The sequence below is a fragment of the Somniosus microcephalus genome, chromosome 2 (assembly GCF_052327205.1).
Source record: "Somniosus microcephalus isolate GS21.2 chromosome 2, FLI_Smic_1.0, whole genome shotgun sequence".
Classification (NCBI taxonomy): domain Eukaryota; kingdom Metazoa; phylum Chordata; class Chondrichthyes; order Squaliformes; family Somniosidae; genus Somniosus; species Somniosus microcephalus.
Window position 1 is genome coordinate 29279539 of NC_140988.1, and position 21161 is coordinate 29300699.

The 21161-nt window shown below is 41.7% G+C and overlaps 1 protein-coding gene across 3 annotated transcripts in view; it reads right to left on the reverse strand.

Moving 5' to 3' along the window:
* LOC147122633 (serine/threonine-protein phosphatase 2A 55 kDa regulatory subunit B gamma isoform) overlaps positions 1-5560 on the reverse strand; it is a 493182-nt gene extending 487622 nt beyond the window's left edge. For 2 of the 3 annotated variants that reach the window (XR_015081021.1, XM_086008120.1), the window contains exons 1-2: positions 5177-5559; positions 4958-5035 (exon numbers count right to left, since the gene is read on the reverse strand). Coding sequence is in view for 2 of the 3 variants with exons in the window: in XM_086008120.1 (XP_085864246.1) it covers positions 4958-5035; positions 5177-5183 (85 nt within the window). In the remaining variant the exon portion in view is untranslated. Of the gene's footprint in view, positions 1-4957; positions 5036-5176 lie in introns of all 3 variants that reach the window. The other variant, XM_086008136.1, reaches the window with a different exon arrangement.
* Positions 5561-21161: the final 15601 nt, after the last annotated feature.

Here is a 21161-nt window from a genome sequence, read left to right on the forward strand (position 1 = left end):
GGCATGCCAGCATCGGCACAGGAACGGAGGGCCAAATGGCCTCCTGCTGTAATTTCTATCATTCTATGAAAACTCTCCTTTCTCGAGTCTGAGCCCAGTGAGTGGCTTAGAAATGCTGGTGCAGAACCGAGTTTAGGGCAATGTGCACGTGAGAAGTGTTGGAGAAATGGCACTCTTTCCATTTCAGACACCCAGTGTCAGCATCAAGCACTCCCCAGGTCACATATAGCACAGCAAGATGCAGAGCCACAGACCCTCCACTCTGCCTCAACAATGCACCGCAACCTTGGAAGAGCACCCACCATTGCACTAGTGAGAGAGTTTTTCCATTTCCACACGAGACATTCCATGGCCTTCGTGAGATTGCTACTTAGGTACAGTTTTGTGCTGTAGGGCTGAGAGAACTTGAAGCCAGATTGGGACTGACCAAACTCAGTTCGCATGGGACCCTTACAGCCAGCAAACAGAGGAATTAAACTCATCAGTCTAGGCTGGATTTGAACCCAGATCCAAGAGATGAAAGGCCAGCGTTAACTCAGTTCCTCAGACGCGATTTATAAAGTGTCTGACGTTTTGAATGGGCACTCTGCAGATTTGAAATGTTGTTCCGAATGAGTCCTGCACAAATTAGCTTTGCCCAGCTCATGCCATGTTGCACACAGTGCCATCTGTCGAAAATACAGTTGAAGGTACAACAGGAACGCAGCATCAGTCCAGTACCATATACATCTCAGCAGTGATACAGCATGACAGATGTCAACTTTATTCAGCCCTGGGATCAATACAAACCCATTTTTTGCATTTGTAAAATAACTATGATGAACTCGCTTTTACTGGTTTAAAGAGAGAATTCTTCTAATCTTTGTATACGTGTAGGTGAGCAATCAAATGCACAATTATGTTGCAGTGTAGTTCACGTAGAAAAAATGAATTAAATATAAAATGTCAGAGGCCTATTTATAGTCATCTTGCACAGATGATCTCTCGGAGAACACGTGAAGAGATTAAAACACCTCGTAAAAAAATAGATGCACACGCACTGAATTTTGTTCACCAGTAAAATTTCTAATTTAAAAAATAGAACCAACATCATAGTTAGTTCTTTCAAAAAATAACTAGCAATCCGATAGACTGCCAGGACTCTTCCTGCACGAGAACAAAAGTTTGAAAGCTTTTCAGCAAGTGTTGCAAATGCACCAACATTAGCCAGTGTCTGGGACACGGCCTCCTCCAGACAACGTTACAACTAACATAACATTCTTAACCAATGTTACTTCAGCTGGTTATACTGATCATCCTAAATGGCGGCAAAACAAAATCGGCTTTACTGCAACAAAACACATGAGTTGCAACTTAAGTGTACTAAAGAAAAACAGAGACAACATATGGGAAGGGTTTAACAAAATTTCATCCAAATACAAATTTAAAAAAATTTTTTTTTTTTTTTTTTTAAAACCATCTCTGGAGCATCATTAGTTGATATTTTCTCAGTCAAACAGAGGATTCATTTCAGCGATGGCTGCGATGGGACCAGTGACATAATTACAGCTTACATTCAATGAGTAGGATAGAGTCAGATCACTTGCTGATTACAACTCATCTTTTTTTACCCTGGAGAAGGATAGCAGAAAGTCTGCACAAACCAAGATTTTTTTAAAAATCTTAATATTCTACAGTAAAAATCAAATACCAATGCAAGGAAGTGGGCATCTCCAAAGTGTTTCTATATGTTCAACATCAGCAGAACACATCCAAGTTATTAATAAAATGGAAAACTAGCAAAGCCTCACAGATGAAGCCCTTCGTTTCCCTCTGTGCTTCTCTTGGCATTTTCCGATGGGCCCATCAAGGCACTCGCTGCTGGCGCCTCATGACCAGCAATCCCGAGTGGCCCATCCTCCTCTCTCGCTGAGATTTACACCCAACGCGTATGCTGGAGGATAATCTTGCCAACCTTCTTCGCCTCCCGAATCCATGCCCATCTTTCCCGCAACTCCATGTTTGAACCTCTCCAATCAGGTTTCTGCCCCACCACAGCACTGAAACAGCCAGAATAAAAGTCACAAACAACATCCTCGGTGACAGTGACCATGGGGTAGAATCGCTCCTCCCTTCTCGGCCTCTATGTAGCCTTTGACATGGTCGACCGCACTATCCTCCTCCAACGTCTCTCCTTCATTGTTCAGCTGAGGGGGACTGCCCTCGCCTTATACCTAGCCAGTCATAGGCAGAGATACTCCTGCAGTGTCTTCTCTTCCCACCCACTGCATTGTCATCTCTGGAGTCCTCAAAGGATCTGTCCTTGGCCCTCTCCTATTACTCATCTACATGTTGCTCCTCAGTGACATGAACTGAAGACATGATGTTAGGTTCCACATGCACACTGACAACACCCAGCTCCATTTGACCTGTGCTTGCTGGTCTACATCAGCTCCTTGCCCACAAATGCTTCGATTTTAAAATTCTCATCAGTGTTCAAATTCCTCCATGGCCTCTCCCTTCCATATCTCTGTAACCTCCTCCAGCCCTACAACCCTCCTAGAACTCTGCATTATTGCAACTCTGGCCTCTTTCCCATCCCCCACTTCCTTTCCCATACCTCTCCATCTCAACAACAACTTGTATTTATATAGCGCCTTTAACATAGTATTCAAAGACACAAAATTTGACACGGAGTCACATAAGGAGAAATTAGGGCAGATGACCAAAAGCTTGGTCAAAGAGGTAGATTTTAAGGAGCGCCTTAAAAGGAGGAAAGAGAGGTAGTGAGGCGGAGAGGTTTAGGCAGGGAATTCCAGAGCTTAGGGCCTAGGCAACAGAAGGCACGGCCACCAATGGTTGAGCATCCCTGATTATAATTGCTCAAGAGGCCAGAATCTCCTCCTTAAAACCTACTTCATTGACCAAGCTTTTAGTCATCCATCTTAATATCTCATTCTTTGGCTCGGTGTCAATTTCTGTCTGATTACGCTCCTGTGAAGCGCCTTGGGACATTCTCCTACGTTCAAGGCGCTGTATAAATGCAAGTTGTTGGTATTGTTGTTGCAAATGCATTAAGACTCATTTACCCTTTACACATATCAAGGCTAGGCAAATAAACGACTGAAAACCAAGCGAGGGCCCTTGGAATATAAACAAACACTTTTTGACATTTTTTTACGATCGTCTTCAACAGCATGTGTGCAGTTTAACATCGCAGTTTATACGGAGTTGATGATTAAGAAATATGTTTTTTCTTGGTGGTCTTCACACTCTCTTAACTCAACTAGCTCTTAACACATGTTGTTAGATTGCTATCACCTAGAATACATTAATAAATGTAGCAATCCAGAGGTAGCCATTCAAACAGAGAACAGCTGTGCCTTGGCCAGACAGACAGAAACAATGAAAATCCATTTAGCACAAACAATTCCATTGACTAAGTTGTCAACTGCCATTGCAATACAGTCAGACATGTCTCGGTCACCAATGCACTAACTTTGCCACAGACCAAAGGAAACTTCACACACATCAAGAGACACAGCCAGCTGATGTAATTTTCATTTCTGATTTACTCCAACTATCTAAAATCATATACAAATAACTGTGTCCACAGGCTAGACATTTTCACCACATTATTTGAAATTGACAATAATGTATTTCAACAGAATTGACATCACATTATGTAAATATATTTTTAAAATATCAAATACTTTATGAAAAAAACAAAAATGCCCTTCGTCCGAAGTCATTTTCATATATTTAAATGGAAATGTGAAGAGAAACCTCTTGATGGAGATGAGAGTAAAAATCAGGTTATTAGTTACATGGACTGTAGACCCTTCAAAGACAAGGCATTCTTTAAGTAACATAACTTTAAGGAGTTCACTAATCCTAGCCAGTACATTCGAGCACCAGCACCTTGTGATTCCCTCACAGTCAACTCTGCTCCTCTTGGCGAGGCACTGCTGATGTGAGGAGCTTCCACACAGAGAGGACAGCACTGTGTTAGGGAAAACAATAGGTGGCACAATTCAGCAGGACAAAAATTGTTTCCACTTTTGGGAAGATCAGTACAAAAAGCAAGGGGGCGGAAGACAAAAAAAAATTGAGAATCATGTCGCGATGGGCCGAAGGGCCTCTTTCTGTGCTGTATAACTCTATGACTCGATAGTGAAAATCAGGTGTCGTCATAAATACATACACTACTTCCAGTGACCGAGTCATTGTGAAAAGCATGAATCCTACTTTAGATGGACCAGTAGGGGAGACATAGGTTTATGCCATGCGTCAATAATTTTCCAAGTACTCTTCTCTTCTGAGAATATTACTAATGGGGTTCGATTGACTCACCGAAACTGAAATAACTTACAGGTATTTACATCTGCATTTTGTTGGAGGTATTGAGAGTCCCTTGGTGCCCACCAGCCGTGAAAGGCTTTGAGTAAGCCAGTAAATAACACACATTCATAGCCGATGGCCACACACCAGAACTCTGAGCATGGAGAAAAGGGTGAATTTGTGTTGGATTGATTATCTGGCCATGTTCTTGGTTTCCTCTTATACAACTCCTTCCTTCACCACCCCCACCACCCCCTACAAAAGAAACCATTAATTGCAACAATGGGGGTTCTTGGCTACTACTATTTTTGACATAACAACAATTGCCCTGTGATTACTTATAAAAATTCATAAAAGACAACTCCATCCCTAACACACTAAATCAGCATTTGTGCAGCTGCAATCCATTTCCAAAGTCAATTAATTTCAAGTAACACCCACACACACATTCCTCACCAAGATAATCCAAACATATTAGGAAATAAAATACTGATTTCAAGTATGCTGCGAGATAACTCATTGAGGAAGGAATGAGAATCTGTAATGAAAACAGGTGTGTGTGTATGTGTGTATATACACACACACGTACACATACCACTTCCTCCACACAGCAGATGCTGACAGGATCACATCCTACCTTCAGAAACATCAAGGTCTGTGGTACCTTTCACTTGGGTAAAACACCATTGGACATCATTCCCACAGCCTCCGACTCCTAAAGAGACAAATTCATTCACGGGTGCATTAATTTAACCAGCAAACGTGCATTAAGTTCCTTTTTTTTTTGTAATGTAACGATACAGATAAACTGCCCTTGTATTAGGCTCTGACCACCAGAACGTATACGGTTGCTTACTTCTCATGGCTGCAAGTTCGCCCCGCCGCTACAATCCAGAGACTGGGAGGCAATCCTCGGTCACACCCCAAAGCAAAGCTCCTCAATCATCTCTTGGCCGCAGCCAGTTGGATTTGCCATGAGTGGAGCTGTCCTGATTGACAGCTCCGGGGGCCAATCCCGCCAAGGCAAACGAGGTGAACCCGACTGAGGAGCTTTCGGCCACCCAATCACAAAATATGATGCAGGTTTCCGTTAGGTTGGCTCAAAGTGGAGACGGATGTTTTGCTTTTTGAAGATTTGCCACACTTAAAGTGAAATCTGGATTCAAATGGTTTTTGTCGCCCAGCAATTATTATTTTTTAATTGTCATTTAGAACGGTCGCTTGAACAGTCGACCGGCTGCAGTCACTCGAGTACTTTTCTAGACTGAAAGAAAGAAGTTGTAACCCTGCTGAGTGGCAGAACACCTGTGCATGTATAAAACATGATGATGATGATCTTTTTCAACTATATTTTCAACATTTTTTCCCTTTGCCCCGGAACCTGCATGATTTCAACATCTCTACATCACAATCAATTGGCTTAACATTATTCTCATCTGCATATGGCAACTATTGAGTTTAGTGGAAGGAGACAGACGAAAGACTTGCATTTATATAGCGCCCTTCACGACCACCGGACGTCCCAAAGCGCTTTACAGCCAATGAAGTACTCTTTGATGTGTAGTCACTGTTGTAGGAAATGGGGCAGCCAATTTGCGCTCAGCAAACTCTCACAAACAGCAATATGATAATGATCAGGTAATCAGTTTTTTGTTATGTTGATTGAGGGATAAACATTGGCCAGGACACCGGGGGTAATTCCCCTGCTCTTCTTTGAAATAGTACCATGGGATCTTTTACGTCCATCTGAGTGGGCAGACAGGGCCTTGGTTTAGCGTCTCATCCGAAAGACGGCACCTCCAACAGTGCAGCACTCAGTACTGCCCTGAAGTGTCAACCTAGAATTATGTGCTCAAGTCCATGGAGTGAGACTTGAACAGAAGGTTAGCAAACAATTGACCATAGAATTGTAGAGATGACAGCACCAAAGGAAGTCATTTCACTGCTTGTGTTGGTGCCAGCTGGTCAATCCCAGTTCCCTGCTTTTTCCCAAAATACCTTTTTCTATTCATCCTCTTCAACTACTTATCCAATTCCTTTTTTAATTATGCCACATAGGTTTACCAGAATGATACCCGGACTCCAAGGGTTAAATTACAAGGAGAGATGACACAAAGTAGTGTTGTATTTTCTAGAATTTAGAAGGTTAAGGGGTGATTTGGTCCAAGTTTTCAAGATATTAAGGGGAACAGATAGAGAGAAACTATTTGCACTGGTTGGGTAGTCTAGGACTAGGGTGCATAGTCTAAAAATTAGAGCCAGACCTTTCAGGAGTGAAATTAGGAAACACTTCAACACACAAAGGTTGGTAGAAGTTTGGAACTCTCTTCCGCAAATGGCAATTGATGCTGGATCAATTGCTAATTTTAAATCTGAGATTGATAGATTTTTGTTAACCAAAGGTATTAAGGCATATGGGGCAAAGGTGAGTATATGGAGTTAGGTCACGGATCAGTCACAATCTCATTGAATGGCAGAACAGGCTCGAGGGGCTAAATGGTCTCCTGTTCCTGTGTTCCTATGTCACAGTCTCTTCCTCAATCGCCACTTGTGGTAAATCATTCCTTGTTCTAATATGTGGGAAAAAACTTGAAATTTCCCCCAAAGTTCTCCTGGTTATAATTTTGAGCCTATGCTCTCTTGTTACTGGTTGGCCAAACAGTGGGAACAATCTTTCACTATTTACCCGCTCAAAAAAAATCAATCATTTTGAAAATCTCTTTTAAATCAAAGTTTTTTTTTAGAAGGGCCTGGAGACCATAGATGTGTTATCCATGAAAGCTGAGGCAAACTTCAGAATACTTTTATAATCTGACAGTCATTAATTTACTGAATTACCCCTCACTACAGCTAGTATTTGTTTGTTCCTTTGGTCTTAGGTTTATTTGAACAGTGAAGATGGTGTAACCCATCCACCTTATTATTTAATATAAAAGACTGGCTAACAATTTTCACCCATGTAAGAGATGTTTTTATTATCACTCTGTCTCTCTAGAAACTCTAAATTCTGGTCTCCCTCACACCACTATCCTGATCCAATGGTGTAGGTATGGGAACATCAAGGAGTAACTTCACACAGAAACCCAAAAACTGGCATTTGGTACTAGCCTGGATATCAATCTACAAGCATCTGAAGTGAGTACTTTTGTGAAATAAATTCAATAAATAAGGATTTCTCTATTAAAGTAGATTTTTGTTATTTTTTTTCCATATACTTCATGTTGAGGGCACTTCCCTTTCCCATGCTAACATTTGAGAAACTGAACTAGCATTTTGTAATACATCTAGACAGAATAGATAGAGAGAAACTGTTCCCATTGGCGGAAGGGTCGAGAACCAGAGGACACAGACTTAAATTGGCAGAAGATCCAAAGGCGACATGAGGAAAAACTTTTTTACGCAGCGAGTGCTTATGATCTGGAATGCACTGCCTGAAAGGGCAGTGGAGGCAGACTCAATCGTAGCTTTAAAAAGGGAATTGGATAAGTACCTGAAAGAAAAAAATTGCAGGGCTTACAGGGAAAGGGTGGGGGAGTGGGACTAGCTGAAGTGCTCTTGCAGAGAGCCAGCATAGGCTCGGCAGGCCAAATGGCCTCCTTGTGTGCTATAACCATTCTATGATGCTATTAAAAACTCAAACATACATTACTTTTCACTGCTTATGTATTCTGAACACATCTAAATTCATGTCTCCTTTGCTCTGTTCACAGATGTTTAGCTCTGAATACAGTGTAGCAAAATATGATGAATATAATAGTTTTTTTGCAGAGATTAAACACTAATGTTATCAAAAGGCTACAGTCTTTGTGCTGTCTTGCTTTGTTTGCCTATTGAAGCTATTCAATAAAGATTACTTTGAACTGGCATCAATTAGCAATACCGAAAACCTAGTTTTTACAATGAAACCAATGCACAGAAACAAACAAATGTGCATACACAATGCTAACATTTTCAGTAATTTTACATAACCAGATTTATAACAAGACTAACTATTGCATTACTTACTTTCCAAAGAGAAAACATGGGAATTGTAACTATGCACGTGAGCACAAATCCAGAAATTTGATTTTCTACCATGCAAGTAATCTGATAACTATGGATACATTTTTCATATCTATACACTTATCTTTTTTAACATGTATCAATAAAATATGTCATAGCTTGCATTGCAGTCTAATAAACGTTTTCACTCATTAGCCTGACTTTAACCCATTCATAATCATTTTGCTCATAATTTGCTCATGATATATCATAATTACCAATATGCAGTAGATTGTAATCTGGTCTCTGGATCTAGTGGATATGATTTTTGATGGCACTTCTTCAGTTCCAAATATGAATAGCAGTGTCATGAATGTAAATTTGGCCACATCCCATAAATAAATGCAACACCTCAACATACATTCACATTCTACATAGTTTCATGTACCTGTTCTTTTTCAATGATATGGGGCACCAATCCCTCCTCTTCCTAAGGTCAAAATGCATAAACATGCATAAAACAGTTTAGTTGTCTGCATTTGATGTTATTATTTTCTTTCTTACAGGGGTGAACTAATATTAAAATGTTACATACTAATGGCTGGGAGTGCAAACATGCACCCTAAGTTGATATCTTAGTATTGACCAAAGGAAGAATGGATGAAAACAAGACAGTTTTATTACTCTAGAAATTTTTTTGAAGATGTAAAAGATATCTCTTTTGAAAGGGATAGGAATACTCTTCCTTAAAAAAAATTGCAAATGACCAGTGGACCAAAATCAGACACACCAGACAAGTCTTATCTGTACCAATGCAGGAACTTGCTTGTTAATGCTGGATAAGGAAAGCTACCCTACTTGCTGTCTTGTCACATTACCCCCTCTCTGGCTGTTCTACCTCCTTTCATAGCCCAGGCGTGAACTTCCTGGTGCTGGCACTAACAGGAGAACAAAGTGTGCCGCAAATGAACTCTGAGCTAGCCTTAAGAAAAATAGTGTTTGACTACAGGGTAGCAGGCAAAATGAAGCTCTAGATCTTCAGTACATTTCTTCTTGTTTTCGATCTCTCAGAGAATTTCCATCCACTGCCCGACTGGCAAAATATTTGCCACATTACCCGGAAGCATCATTCTTCTTGGATTCAACAAAACCTCCAAGCCCAGGACACTTTCTGGAATCATCACAGCATGATTCTTACTCAGTAAATTTCAGCTTCCAACTAAATCAAGTGTGGCCAAGTGTGCACAATTTATCCAATAAATGGATGCGCCAGCTAAATCATTCATTGAATATTTTAAGTTAAATTATTTCTGTGTCTTCATGTCAGCATCGCAAACATAACCCACAACTGACTCTTGCTCTATATAATGTTTACACAATGCTTGGAAAAAACTTCACATGAAGCATAATCGTTGCTACAGTGGTATGTAAACTTTGTAACTTGTAGGATCTCTCAGTGTAGTTTAATAGTCTTGCCTGCCTGTGTTTATTTATATATGCAGCAAGAGACAAATCAATAGAAGAAAGAAACAAGCACATAATGTTTCAAACAGGCATAGCCAAGCTTTTTAATCTTCAGTAAATGCCAAGGAGCCGCCAGGGCCACATGTCAAGCTTGAATCAATATTGCCCATGAATTTGCATATATGTCTCAAACTGTGGCTGCTAACAGATACGGGTGTTCTGATTTACAATGTATACATCAAATGAGAACAGCACTAAGAATAGCCAAACTCCCAGGTCCACGCATTTTAAGCAAGACATACCAACAGCTAAGAAATGTAACACAAGGAGATAAGTTGCCTGGGTTCTGTGGTTTGGATTTCCCACAGGCTATAGTTTGGAAACCCCAGTCTAAAATAAATTAATATTAAACAAGCACATTTTGGCTGGTATCATATGTGGATATATGTGCCATATTTACTTTAATTTTAAATAACTAGGGGGAATATTTCTGTTACCTGTTAGCACCCACAGTTTGAGACATACATGCAAATTCATGGGGAATATTGATTCAAACTTGACATGTGGCCCTGCAGGCTCCTTGGCATTTACTGAAGATCAAGGGATATGCCGATAAAGCCGGTGAATGGAATTGAGGCAGAAGATCAGCCATGATCTCATTGAATGGCGAAGCAGGCTCGAAGGGCCGAATGGCCTACTCCTGCTCCTATTTCTTATGTTCTTATTTCCCCATGATACTTTAGACACTAAAGAACCTCTGAAGTGGCCAAGATGGGGTCTTAAGCTGAAACCCCGGTTTAGCGCAAGATGCCATCTTGGTAAAGGAGTTGGAGCTTGCGCTAGGAATGGCCGTCCAGAGGATCGTTAAGGGGCTGATTGCCACTTAAATTGCCTGCTGGCGCTCATTAAGGAAGCTGCACAGCATTTTAGTGGCTAGCACTTGAACTAACGCCCTCTCCGAAAAGCGACCAGCTGATTGGGAGTAAACAAGTCGTTGCAGCGGATTTTGAGTGCCACTTAAAGGTATATCACCTTTTACTGTTCATTTGCTGCTGGAGGTTTGAAGAGGACTTTTGAAACAGATCAGGAGACTTTCTGGGGACACTTTGTCAAGACCTTACCAACACTCTGTCAACATTTATTCCGAAATCCTTGATCCCTGAGCCATCCTGCAATGTGCTACTGTGTGCCAGCCAGTGCACTCCACACCTTCAGTGGAAGTGGGTGTGAAGAGCCCACATATACTGCTGCACAAAAATTGTGTCTCGCCAGCGCTTGAGTGCTAAACCTGCAGGTGTCTGCTTTAGTACTTCCAGGCAAGTTCAAATTATGGTTATTTGGACCAAAATTGCATGCTAAAACCAGACTTTCAAACAGGCGTGTCTTATTAGCACAGCACCCTTCTAGCACCTGTTTTCACCCATTCACCAAAATAACCCCAGTGTGTTTTATATATGTTTTGCATTAGTTACTTGGGTTAATATCTGTTAATGATAGCAATGACACTATGATAGCAATTGTGTGATATTACCTTTACAGAGGTTTATATTAGATTATTGCAAGGTGTACCATATAACCACGACTGCCATCACTCTCCTTCATCCATATTTCCTGATAAAAACATGTGAAAAAATTGTTAAAACTTTCAAAAATAATGAAATGTTTTTGAAAACTCTTTCAAAGCCACGTTCAAACCTATTTTCTACAACCCTAAGTTTTACAAATTTGCACAAAAGTTTTCCCAATGAGTTTAGATTACCACTACCATATGGACCAGAGTATTGGAAACACTTTGGCCCAGAAATTCGGGTCGGAGGCTACCCACGGGTGCAAGCCCCCGACCTGCACTTACCTACCGCGCCGGCCGTTGTGCTGTGTGCCCGCGTGGGATTCCGATCATGGGCCTGCTCCAACTGCCGGCGTGCAGTGCTTCCGTATCCCAGGGGCGCAGTTAGTTCGAAGCGTCTCCTGGGATCACGTGGGCCATGGAGAGCCAATGGTAGCAGGAAGAGCTGTCAAACCTATAAATACTGTAAGCCCCAAAACATAACTGAAACTTCAAAAACATTTTTTTTAATCACATTTTTAAAATAACTATAAATTACATGAAATAATTATTTTAAACAATAATTTAAATTTTTGAAAAAATTAATTACATTTTCTAACGGGGCTAAAAATAAACTTACCTTTCTTTAAAGTATTTAAAAATAATAAACCTGTGGAAAAAATGTTTTAATTTTAATTAATTCACCACTTACCTTGTTAAAAACAGGCCTTACGCCTGCTTTTTAAAAGTGTAACTGCTGGAGACTTACCCTCCCGGGAAAACCTGCAAAAATAACGTAAGTTCGATGCGCACGCGCTGCCTCTCCGGCGCACGCGTTCCACCTGTCAACCCCTTCTTTCAAGGGAACGGAAGTTCCGGTTTCCCGCGCATGCGCAGTGCATGCACGAAACCGGCACTTTCGTTGGGCCTACGCGTGAGTACCCAGTGCGTACTCATGCGTGGGGACCCGAATTTCTGGCCCTTTAAATGTAATCTCAGGCTTTAGACATATTCGTGACAATATAAAGCAATCTGTCTTCTTTTGGTCTGGTAGGTGTCCATTAAAATCAGGCACAATTCATGGGATTTTAAAAAGCCACCTACAACCTTAAACCAGTTTTGTTACTTAAGAACATAAGAAATAGGAGCAGGAGTAGGCCATATGACCCCTCGAGCCTGATCAGCTCTTCAATAAGATCATGGCTGAACTTCGACCTCAACTCCACTTTCCCGCCCGATCTCCATATCCCTTGATTCCCTATCTATATCAGCCTTGAATATACTCAATGATTCAGCATCCACAGCCCTTTGGGGTAGAGAATTCCAAAGAGTCACAACCCTCTGAGTGAAGAATTTCCTCCTCATCTCAGTCTTAAATGGCCGACCCCTTATCCTGAGACTATGCCCCCTAGTTCTAGACTCTCCAGCCAGGGGAAACAATCTCTCAGCATCTACCCTATCAATCCCCCTCAGAATCTTATATGTTTCAATGAGATCACCTCTCATTCTTCTAAACTCCAGAGAGTATAAGCCCAATCTGCTCAATCTCTCCTCATAGGACAAGCCTCTTATCCCAGGAATCAATCTAGTGAACCCTCATTGTACCGCCTCTAAGGCAAATATATCCTTCCTCCGATCAGGAGACCAAAACTGTGCACAGCATTCCAGGTGTGGTCTCACCAAAGCCCTGTACAATTGTAGCAAGACTTCCTTACTCTTGTACTCCAAACCCCTTGCAACAAAGGCCAACCTGCCATTTGCCTTCCCAATTGCTTGCTCTACCTGCATGCTAGCTTTCTGTGTTTCTTGTACGAGGACACCTAAATCTCTGTGAACACCAACATTTAATAGTTTCTCACCATTTAAAAAATATTCTGTTTTTCCTACCAAAGTGAATAACCTCATGTTTCCCCAGATTATACGCCAGCTGCCCCCTTATTGCCCACTCACTTAACCTGTCTATAACCATTTTCAGGCTCTTTGTGTCCTCCTCACAGCTTACTTTCCCACCTAGCTTTGTATCGTCATAGAACTTGGATACATTACACTCGGTCCCTTCAACTAAGGTATCAATACAGATTGTAAATAGCTAGGCTCGAGCACTGATCCTTGTGGCACCCCATTAGTTAAAGGCTGCCAACCTGAAAATGACCCGTTTATCGCTACGCTCTGCTTTCTGTCCATTAACCAATCTTCTATCCATGCTAATATATTACCCCCAACTCCATGAGCCCTTATCTGGAATAGCAATTTTTTATGTGGCACCTTATTGAATGCCTTTTGGAAATCCAAATATACTACATCCACTGGTTCCCCTTTATCTACCCTGCTAGTTACATCCTCAAAAAACTCTAATAATTTGTCAAACATGATTTCCCTTTCATAAAACCATGTTGACTCTGCCTAATCATATTATGTTTTTCTAAGTGCCCTGTTATCACTTCCTTAATAATGGATTCCAGCATTTTCCCGTTGACTGATGTCAGGCTAACCGGCCTGTATTTCCCCGTTTTCTCTCTCCCTCCTTTCTTGAATAGCGAGGTTACATTTGCAACTTCCAATCTGCTGGGACCGTTCTAGCATCTAGGGAATTTTGGAAGATCACAACCAATGCATCCACTATCACTGCAGCTACCTCTTTTATAACCCCAAGATGTAAATCTAATGGTCCAGGGGATTTATCAGCTTTTAGTCCCATTAGTTTCTCAAGTACTTTTTCTCTTTTGATCTTAATTACTTAAAGTTCCTCACTCTCATTAGCCCTTTGTTCCCCATTATTTTTGGTGTGCTTTTTGTGTCTTCTACTGTGAAGACAGATACAAAATATTTGTTTAAAGTCTCTGCCATTTCCTTCTTCATCATTATAATTTCTCCTGATTCAGCCTCTAAGGCACCAATGCTTACTTTTGCTACTTTCTTTTTACATACTTTTAGAAGCTCTTACAATCTGTTTTTATATTTCTTGCTAGTTTACTCTCATATTCTATTTTCTCCCTTTTTATCAATTTTTTGGTCATCCTTTGCTGGTTTCTAAAGCTCTCCCAGTCTTCAGGCTTACTATTATTATTCACAACATTATAAGCCTCTTCTTTTAATCTAATACTATCTTTAACTTCTTTAGTTAACCATGAATGGTATCATTTTTCCTGTGGAGTTTTCATTTCTCAATGGAATGTATATTTGGTGAGAATTTTTGTTTAAATGTTTGCCACTGCTTAACCACTGTCATACCTTTTCATTTAGTTTCCCAATCTACCTTAACCAACTCGCCCCCATACCTCCGTAATTGGCTTTATGTAATTGACATTTTGAAAAACAGATCGAACATTGTAAGAAATCTGGTAGCCCAAGATTCTCACTTCCCGAACATCTCAAGGCCAGTGGCGTAGAAAGGCAAGTGTTTAGGGTGTTCAAATGCCCCCCCAAAATTTCTATGTTTTTTTTATCGAACCACTCCTTTTTTTTTGAAAGAATATGCTTCAGGTCACTTGTTAAAACACAGAAACAACAGATGTTCTTCTGGAGCTAGTCAATTCCACAATTCGACCAGCAAAATCTAATTCGTTGGGCTTGCGTTTTTAAATATTCACCCGGATGGTGCAGTGAATTGTAGCAACGTTATTGATAGACTAGCGACACATAACCAAAGTTTGGACTTGGTTCTACAGAGTTTTTGTTCGACAAGACTGATTTCACTGTTCATTTGCTTTATTTGAATTGTTAGGTTAATGGAAGCAATAAGGTTTCTATTTGAAACTTATTGTGAAATCTCTATTTGAAAACTAGACCTTTTGAAGTAGTTTTGTTTAGTCTGGCAAGCTCACATCCAAACACCCCCTGAAAATAAATCCTGCCTGTCTGAGGCAACCATGCCTGAAATGCGAAGCCCAGTACCCTGTTGCCAGGAGAGCGCTGAGTTCAGAAGGATATCTGCACTCAGTCACTGAAGTGCACACACAAAATGTTTTCACTGATTCCCCAAGTTTTGAAATTCTCCCCAAACCCAATTCAGCATTTAATCTGAAATACTACTCCGCCTCTCCCCACTGAGTGTAGAATCTGGCTAGGAGCCTCCCTGAGCATTGAATCAGAATTTGTCCCTTCACCAGCATAGAATTGGATTTTAGCCCCTCTCTGCATTTACTGTGCCAGTAATCCTGGAGATGGACCCGCAACAATCTTTCCTTGCCTTCTCTCCCGCCACCCCCCCCACCCCCCCACCACCTACATCTCTTTCACCCTTCCTGTACTCCTTCTCCCTGTCTTCGCAACTCTTCTCACACTCCTACCCACCCCCCCCTTCTTAAGTGTCAGCTGTGGCTCAGTGGGTAGCACACTCACCTCTGAGTCAGAAGGTTGTGGGTTCAAGTCCCACTCCAGGGACCTGAGCACAGAAAGCTAGGTTGACACTCCATTGCAGTGCTGAGGGAGTGCTGCACTGTTGTTGGTGCCGTCCTTCACATGAGACGTTAAACCGATGCCCCGTCTGTGCTCTCGGGTGGACATAAAAGATCTCATGGCACTATTTCAAGAAGAGTAGGGGAGTTATCCCTGGTGTCCTGGCCAATATTTATCACACAACCAACATAACAAAAACAGATTATCTGGTTATTATCACATTGCTGTTTGTGGGACCTTGCTGTGCACAAATTGGCTGCCGCGTTTCCCACTTTACAACAGTGACTCCACTTCAAAAGTACCTCATTGGCTGTAAAGTGCTTTGAGATGTCCGGTGGTAGTGAAAGGCGCTATATAAATGCAAGTCTTTCTTTCTTCTTCTCTCCCCTCTCCATTCTTTGCCCGTCTTCCGTTTCACCTTTCCTCCTCCCACTCCCTTCTCCAACTCTTTTTCTCTTATCCTTTCCCCTCTCGCCTCTGCCTTCCTCCCTCCACCACCTCTTCTTCTCCTCCCCCCTCCATCCCCTGTAAACCCATTTGACTAACCGTCTGAAACACCGGCAAATTGACTGGTAATATATTAAAAATGTTACATCTGCATACACTTCCTATTAACTTTTTCCTTCATAAATTCCCATGTCTACATTTATAATGAAACTGCCTGTGTGAACTTGTCTTGCTGTAATTGCATTCTACCCTCCCAGTGGAAGTGCTGCAGCACCACCACCGGCAGGAGGGTGTGATTACAGGATGACAGGTTTACATGGGCAGTTTCCATCATAATCGTTAAAGTAGGAATTTATAATACTAATATAAAAATAAGGACAAAATGTTTAACTTTAAAATGGTGACTGAATTACGTCTGCATCCCCTGGTCCAATTAACCCTCACCTTGTAATCCTGATTCACTTGAAGAATACACTGAGTCTCGACTCCCTGTATACAACACCGTGGAAGATCAACTCATAATTTGATGGTAATATATTAAATTTGGTACACAGATGGGCACGCATTTCATTGAAAGCTTTTTATTAATACCTGTTACTACTATAGGTGGTAATATAAAGGTATTTACAAAGTTAAAGGCATTACACAACGGGACACACAATAGTTAATATTTTATTGTGACAGCATCTTATTTAAAAATTCATTCTATGGATATGGGCATTGCTAGCAAGGCCAGCATTTATTCCCCATCCCTAGTTGCCCTTGAGAAGGTGGTGGTGAGCAGCCTTCTTGAACCGCTGCAGTCCATGTGGTGAAGGTACTCCCACAGTGCTGTTAGGCAGTGACTTCCAGGATTTTGACCCAGTGACCATGAAGAAACGATGATATATGTCCAAGTCAGGATGGTGTGTGACTTGGAGGGGAACTTGGAGGTGATGGTGTTCCCATGCCCTTGTCATTCTGGTGCGCAAATCCATTGGCAGGATAGGCGCACCAACGTCCGTGTTCTTGCTCAGGCCAACATCCCCAGCATCGAAGCTTTGACCACGCTCGATCAGCTCCGATGGACGGGTCGCATTGTTCGCATGCCCGATACGAGACTCCCAAAACAAGCGCTCTACTCGGAGCTCCGGCACGGCAAGAGAGCCCCAGGTGGGCAGAGGAAACGCTTCAAGGACACCCTCAAAGCCTCCTTGAAAAAGTGCAACATCCCCACCGACACCTGGGAATCCCTGGCCCAAGACTGCACAAAGTGGAGGAGAAGCATCCGGGAAGGCGCTGGACACCTCGAGTCTCTTCGCCGGGAGCAAGCGGAAGCCAAGCGCAGGCAGCGCCCCAAGCACCCCACCCACCCGCCCCTTCAACCACCGTCTGCCCCACCCGTGACAGAGACTGTAGGTCCCGCATTGGACTCATCAGTCACCTGAGAACTCATTTTTAATGGGGAAGCAAGTCATCCTCGGTTCCAAGGGACTGCCTAAGAAGAAGAAGTAGAAGCAGAAGGAAAAGGTCGCAAGTTTGTGAGGTGCTGCCAATGATTTTACCCGGTCATTGCACAATATGGGTTCCATGACCTGCTCAAATGCTTTATGAAATGTTTTCTACAATTTATTTTGTTCAGTAATTGAAATTTCTAATATGCAAAATAAGTTTTAAAAATAATAAAACATCAAAAATTACATATTCCACAATAACATGATTAAATGTATCCATTGTCTTTAGTGTCTAAGAATGTCTTTATTAAAGTTTTTACTTGAATCAGATTTGATATTTTGGCGAAAAGCTGTGCTGATGTGAGTTAAATTTGGATTCTGCAGTCTGAGCGTCCCCAGGATGCATCAGTATCGTTCAGTCAGATCTATTGATGGAATAATTTTCTTCACCTCCCACACTTTCTGCCCAGTAGTTTTTCTTCAAATAATTTTGAAAAACAAGAGGACAAATTTCAAAAGCTTCAAAAGAAAGACTTGCATTTATATAGTGCCTTTCACAACCTCAGGGTGTCCCAAAGTGCTTTACAGCCAACGAAGTAGTTTGTTTTTCAAGTGTAGTCACTGTTGTACTGTAGGAAATGCATCAGCCACGTTACGCGCAGCAAGCTCCCACAATCAGCAATGTGATAATAACTAGATAAGCTGTTTTTTTAGTGCTGTTGGTTGAGGGATAAATATTGACAAGGATACTGGAAAGAACTCCCCTGCTCATCTTCGAAATAGTGCAATGGGACCTTTTACGTCCACCTGAGAGAGCAGACGGGGCCTCGGTTTAAGGGCTCATCTGAAAGATGGCACCTTCGACAGCGCAGCACTCGCTCAGTACTGCATTGGAGTGTCAGACTTGATTTTGCGCTCGAGGTCTCTGGAGTGGGACTTGAAACCCACAACTTTCGTGACTCAGTGGCGAGAGTGTTACCAACTGAGCCACGTCTGACACTGAGGTAAAGTTTATATTGTGCACTTTTTTAAAAAGAGAGGCAGTGTGTGGTGAGTGAGAGAGAAATGACCATGTTCTGATTTCACACCTGTTTTGGTTTTGTTTTGTGTTCTATAAACCTTTAAAAGTGAAAGAGAAGGAGATGGGGATGAGAAAGAAAGAGAGAGGGGTGGGAGTGAAAGTGTGCTTTCTTCATTTAATATTACTTAAACTTTCAAAATAAAACAGCAGTTAACTAATTATTGCCACCTGACAGTTAGAAAATGTCAGTGTTAATCTCATACACCAGTGAGGCACATTCTAATTGCTAACACCTATGAGGTGGAGGGAGAGAAAGACACAAATAGAGAGAAAAGTTGCTTTGCAGCTGTTTTTCCCCTCATTCTAAATGATTTCATTTTTTAAAAATAAGTTGAATTTTGAAAACAAACAACACCTCATTTAGAGAAACAGATAGGGAGGGACGGAGGAGGAAAACTGATTGTGGAAGTCTCTGGCCACTTGGCACCCATCATTGAAGGCTGGGGTATGTGGGATAGTGAATTGAGGGTTAAGGTGAGGTGAGTGACAATAGAGAAAGGGGAGAAAGGATAGGTGAGGATGTTTCCACTGATGGGTGAGACTAGAACTAGGGGGCATAATCTTAGAATAAGAGGCTGCCCTTTCAAAACTGAGATGAGGAGGAACTTCTTCACTCAGAGGGTAGTAAATCTATGGAATTTTCTATCCCAGAGAGCTGTGGAAGCTGCAACATTAAATAAATTTAAAACGGAGATAGACAGTTTCCTAGCAGATAAGGGAATTAGGGGTTACGGGGAGAGGGCAGGGAAGAGGACGTGAGTCTAAATTCGGATCAGCCATGATCCTATTGAATGGCGGAGCAGGCCCGAGGGGCCGTATGGCCTACTCCTGCTCCTACTTCTTATGTTCTTATGAGTTGGGTGGTTTTTTGAAGGGGAAGAAATGGGGTGGTGATGGGGTAGTGGGAAGGTGAACAGATACAGGAACGTGATGGGAACAAAGGGAAGCATGAGTGATTGGTAAAGGGACCCGGTAAGGGTCAAATTTTCCCCAATACCGCCACGCCAAATGCAGCCATTTGTGGCTCCTTTCCCCAACACACCACCTCCCACATCGCAACCAAAAGGAAAGAAAAGAAAAAGAGAGAAGCAGCAAAGAGAAAATGGCACATAAGAGGAGACGGATAATCAGCAATGCTAAGACATCAGAAACAGATACAGAGTGATCATATTCTCTGATTTACCATGTGCAACACCATGGCAGATGGACTCATTGTGCCGGAATTTGCGGTGGGTAATAACAACGAACGAACAGCGTTCGCTGTTATTACCCCTTTGAAACTGACTGCAAATTCAGGATGTAGTGCACACGCACCCTAATGCGGAAATCCTGAAGTTGCGGTCAGCCATTCACTGCTCCGACACTGGACACTGGCTGCGCTGTGCCTGCAAACGCCCCCCACCCAGCCGGCAATCAGCGTAATCTGTGAAATCAAGGAAAGTGATGAAAACTTTGGCTTTCCTGCGGTAATATCACTGTTAAATACCCCATTAAAAGTTAGACCCTTTTAGATTAGGTGTAACTGGGGTTTTAACAGCATATTGACTGCTAAACAAACATTGTGGCCCTGAAAAACTAATTTAAATTTTGTATAGTGTCAAATTTATCCATAATAAAAATTACAATTTTTAAGAAACTTTCATTTTTTACATTTTTTTTAAAGATTGATCATTATTTTTTCAGGTTTACCTTTTCCCCATGTCAGAGCCCTTTGTTTTGGTCTCTATAACATTTTTTAAAATGTTGGAATAAAAGGAGCTTATTCACTTCACTTCCTGGTTCCTGGTCTGTGAGAATTCTGCATTGTGATTGGCTGCTTAGGCAGCTTGTTGACATCACAGCAGCTCGCGTTAGGGATTCTCGATTAACTTATGTTGATTTCAACTGAACGTCGGGAAAGCCGAACTTCTCGCCACGGAGATCACGAGATCTTTGTCTTTGTGGGAAGCTTACTTCGGGTCCAGCGGCAAACTGCCTTTGCTTCACCGCTGACCGCAAATTGCGGGCTATTAAGTTCGCAATGTGTGTCGAGCACTCCTTATTTAGGGAGTACCATTGTGTCACGCCTCTCAGTGGAGCACCATAACCCCCAGATCTCCATGTCTGTACCTCATCACTCATCTATACACTAATACACTGTGAGGGCACTGCTTGGGGAGATCCACTCTTGTTTTCTTTTTACTTTGACATTTTAAATAGAATTTTCAAATGAAATGTGAATGTACATTTTATTGTAAAAATTTTTCAGACTTAGTTCAATACATTTGCCAATTGGACATTCACTGCTCCATCTTCTGACAATTGTAGAACTGAACACGATTGAAATGTTAGACGTGACATTTCGTGACCAGCAACATATTTCGAATTAAGCATAAGGAACCGTGCATATATATATATTTTTTTACATATATAACATATGCGCGTACAATTGGGTGAAATGTTTAAACCCATTGTCAGGCGAGGGGTCGGCAATCTCACCCTGTGGCAACCC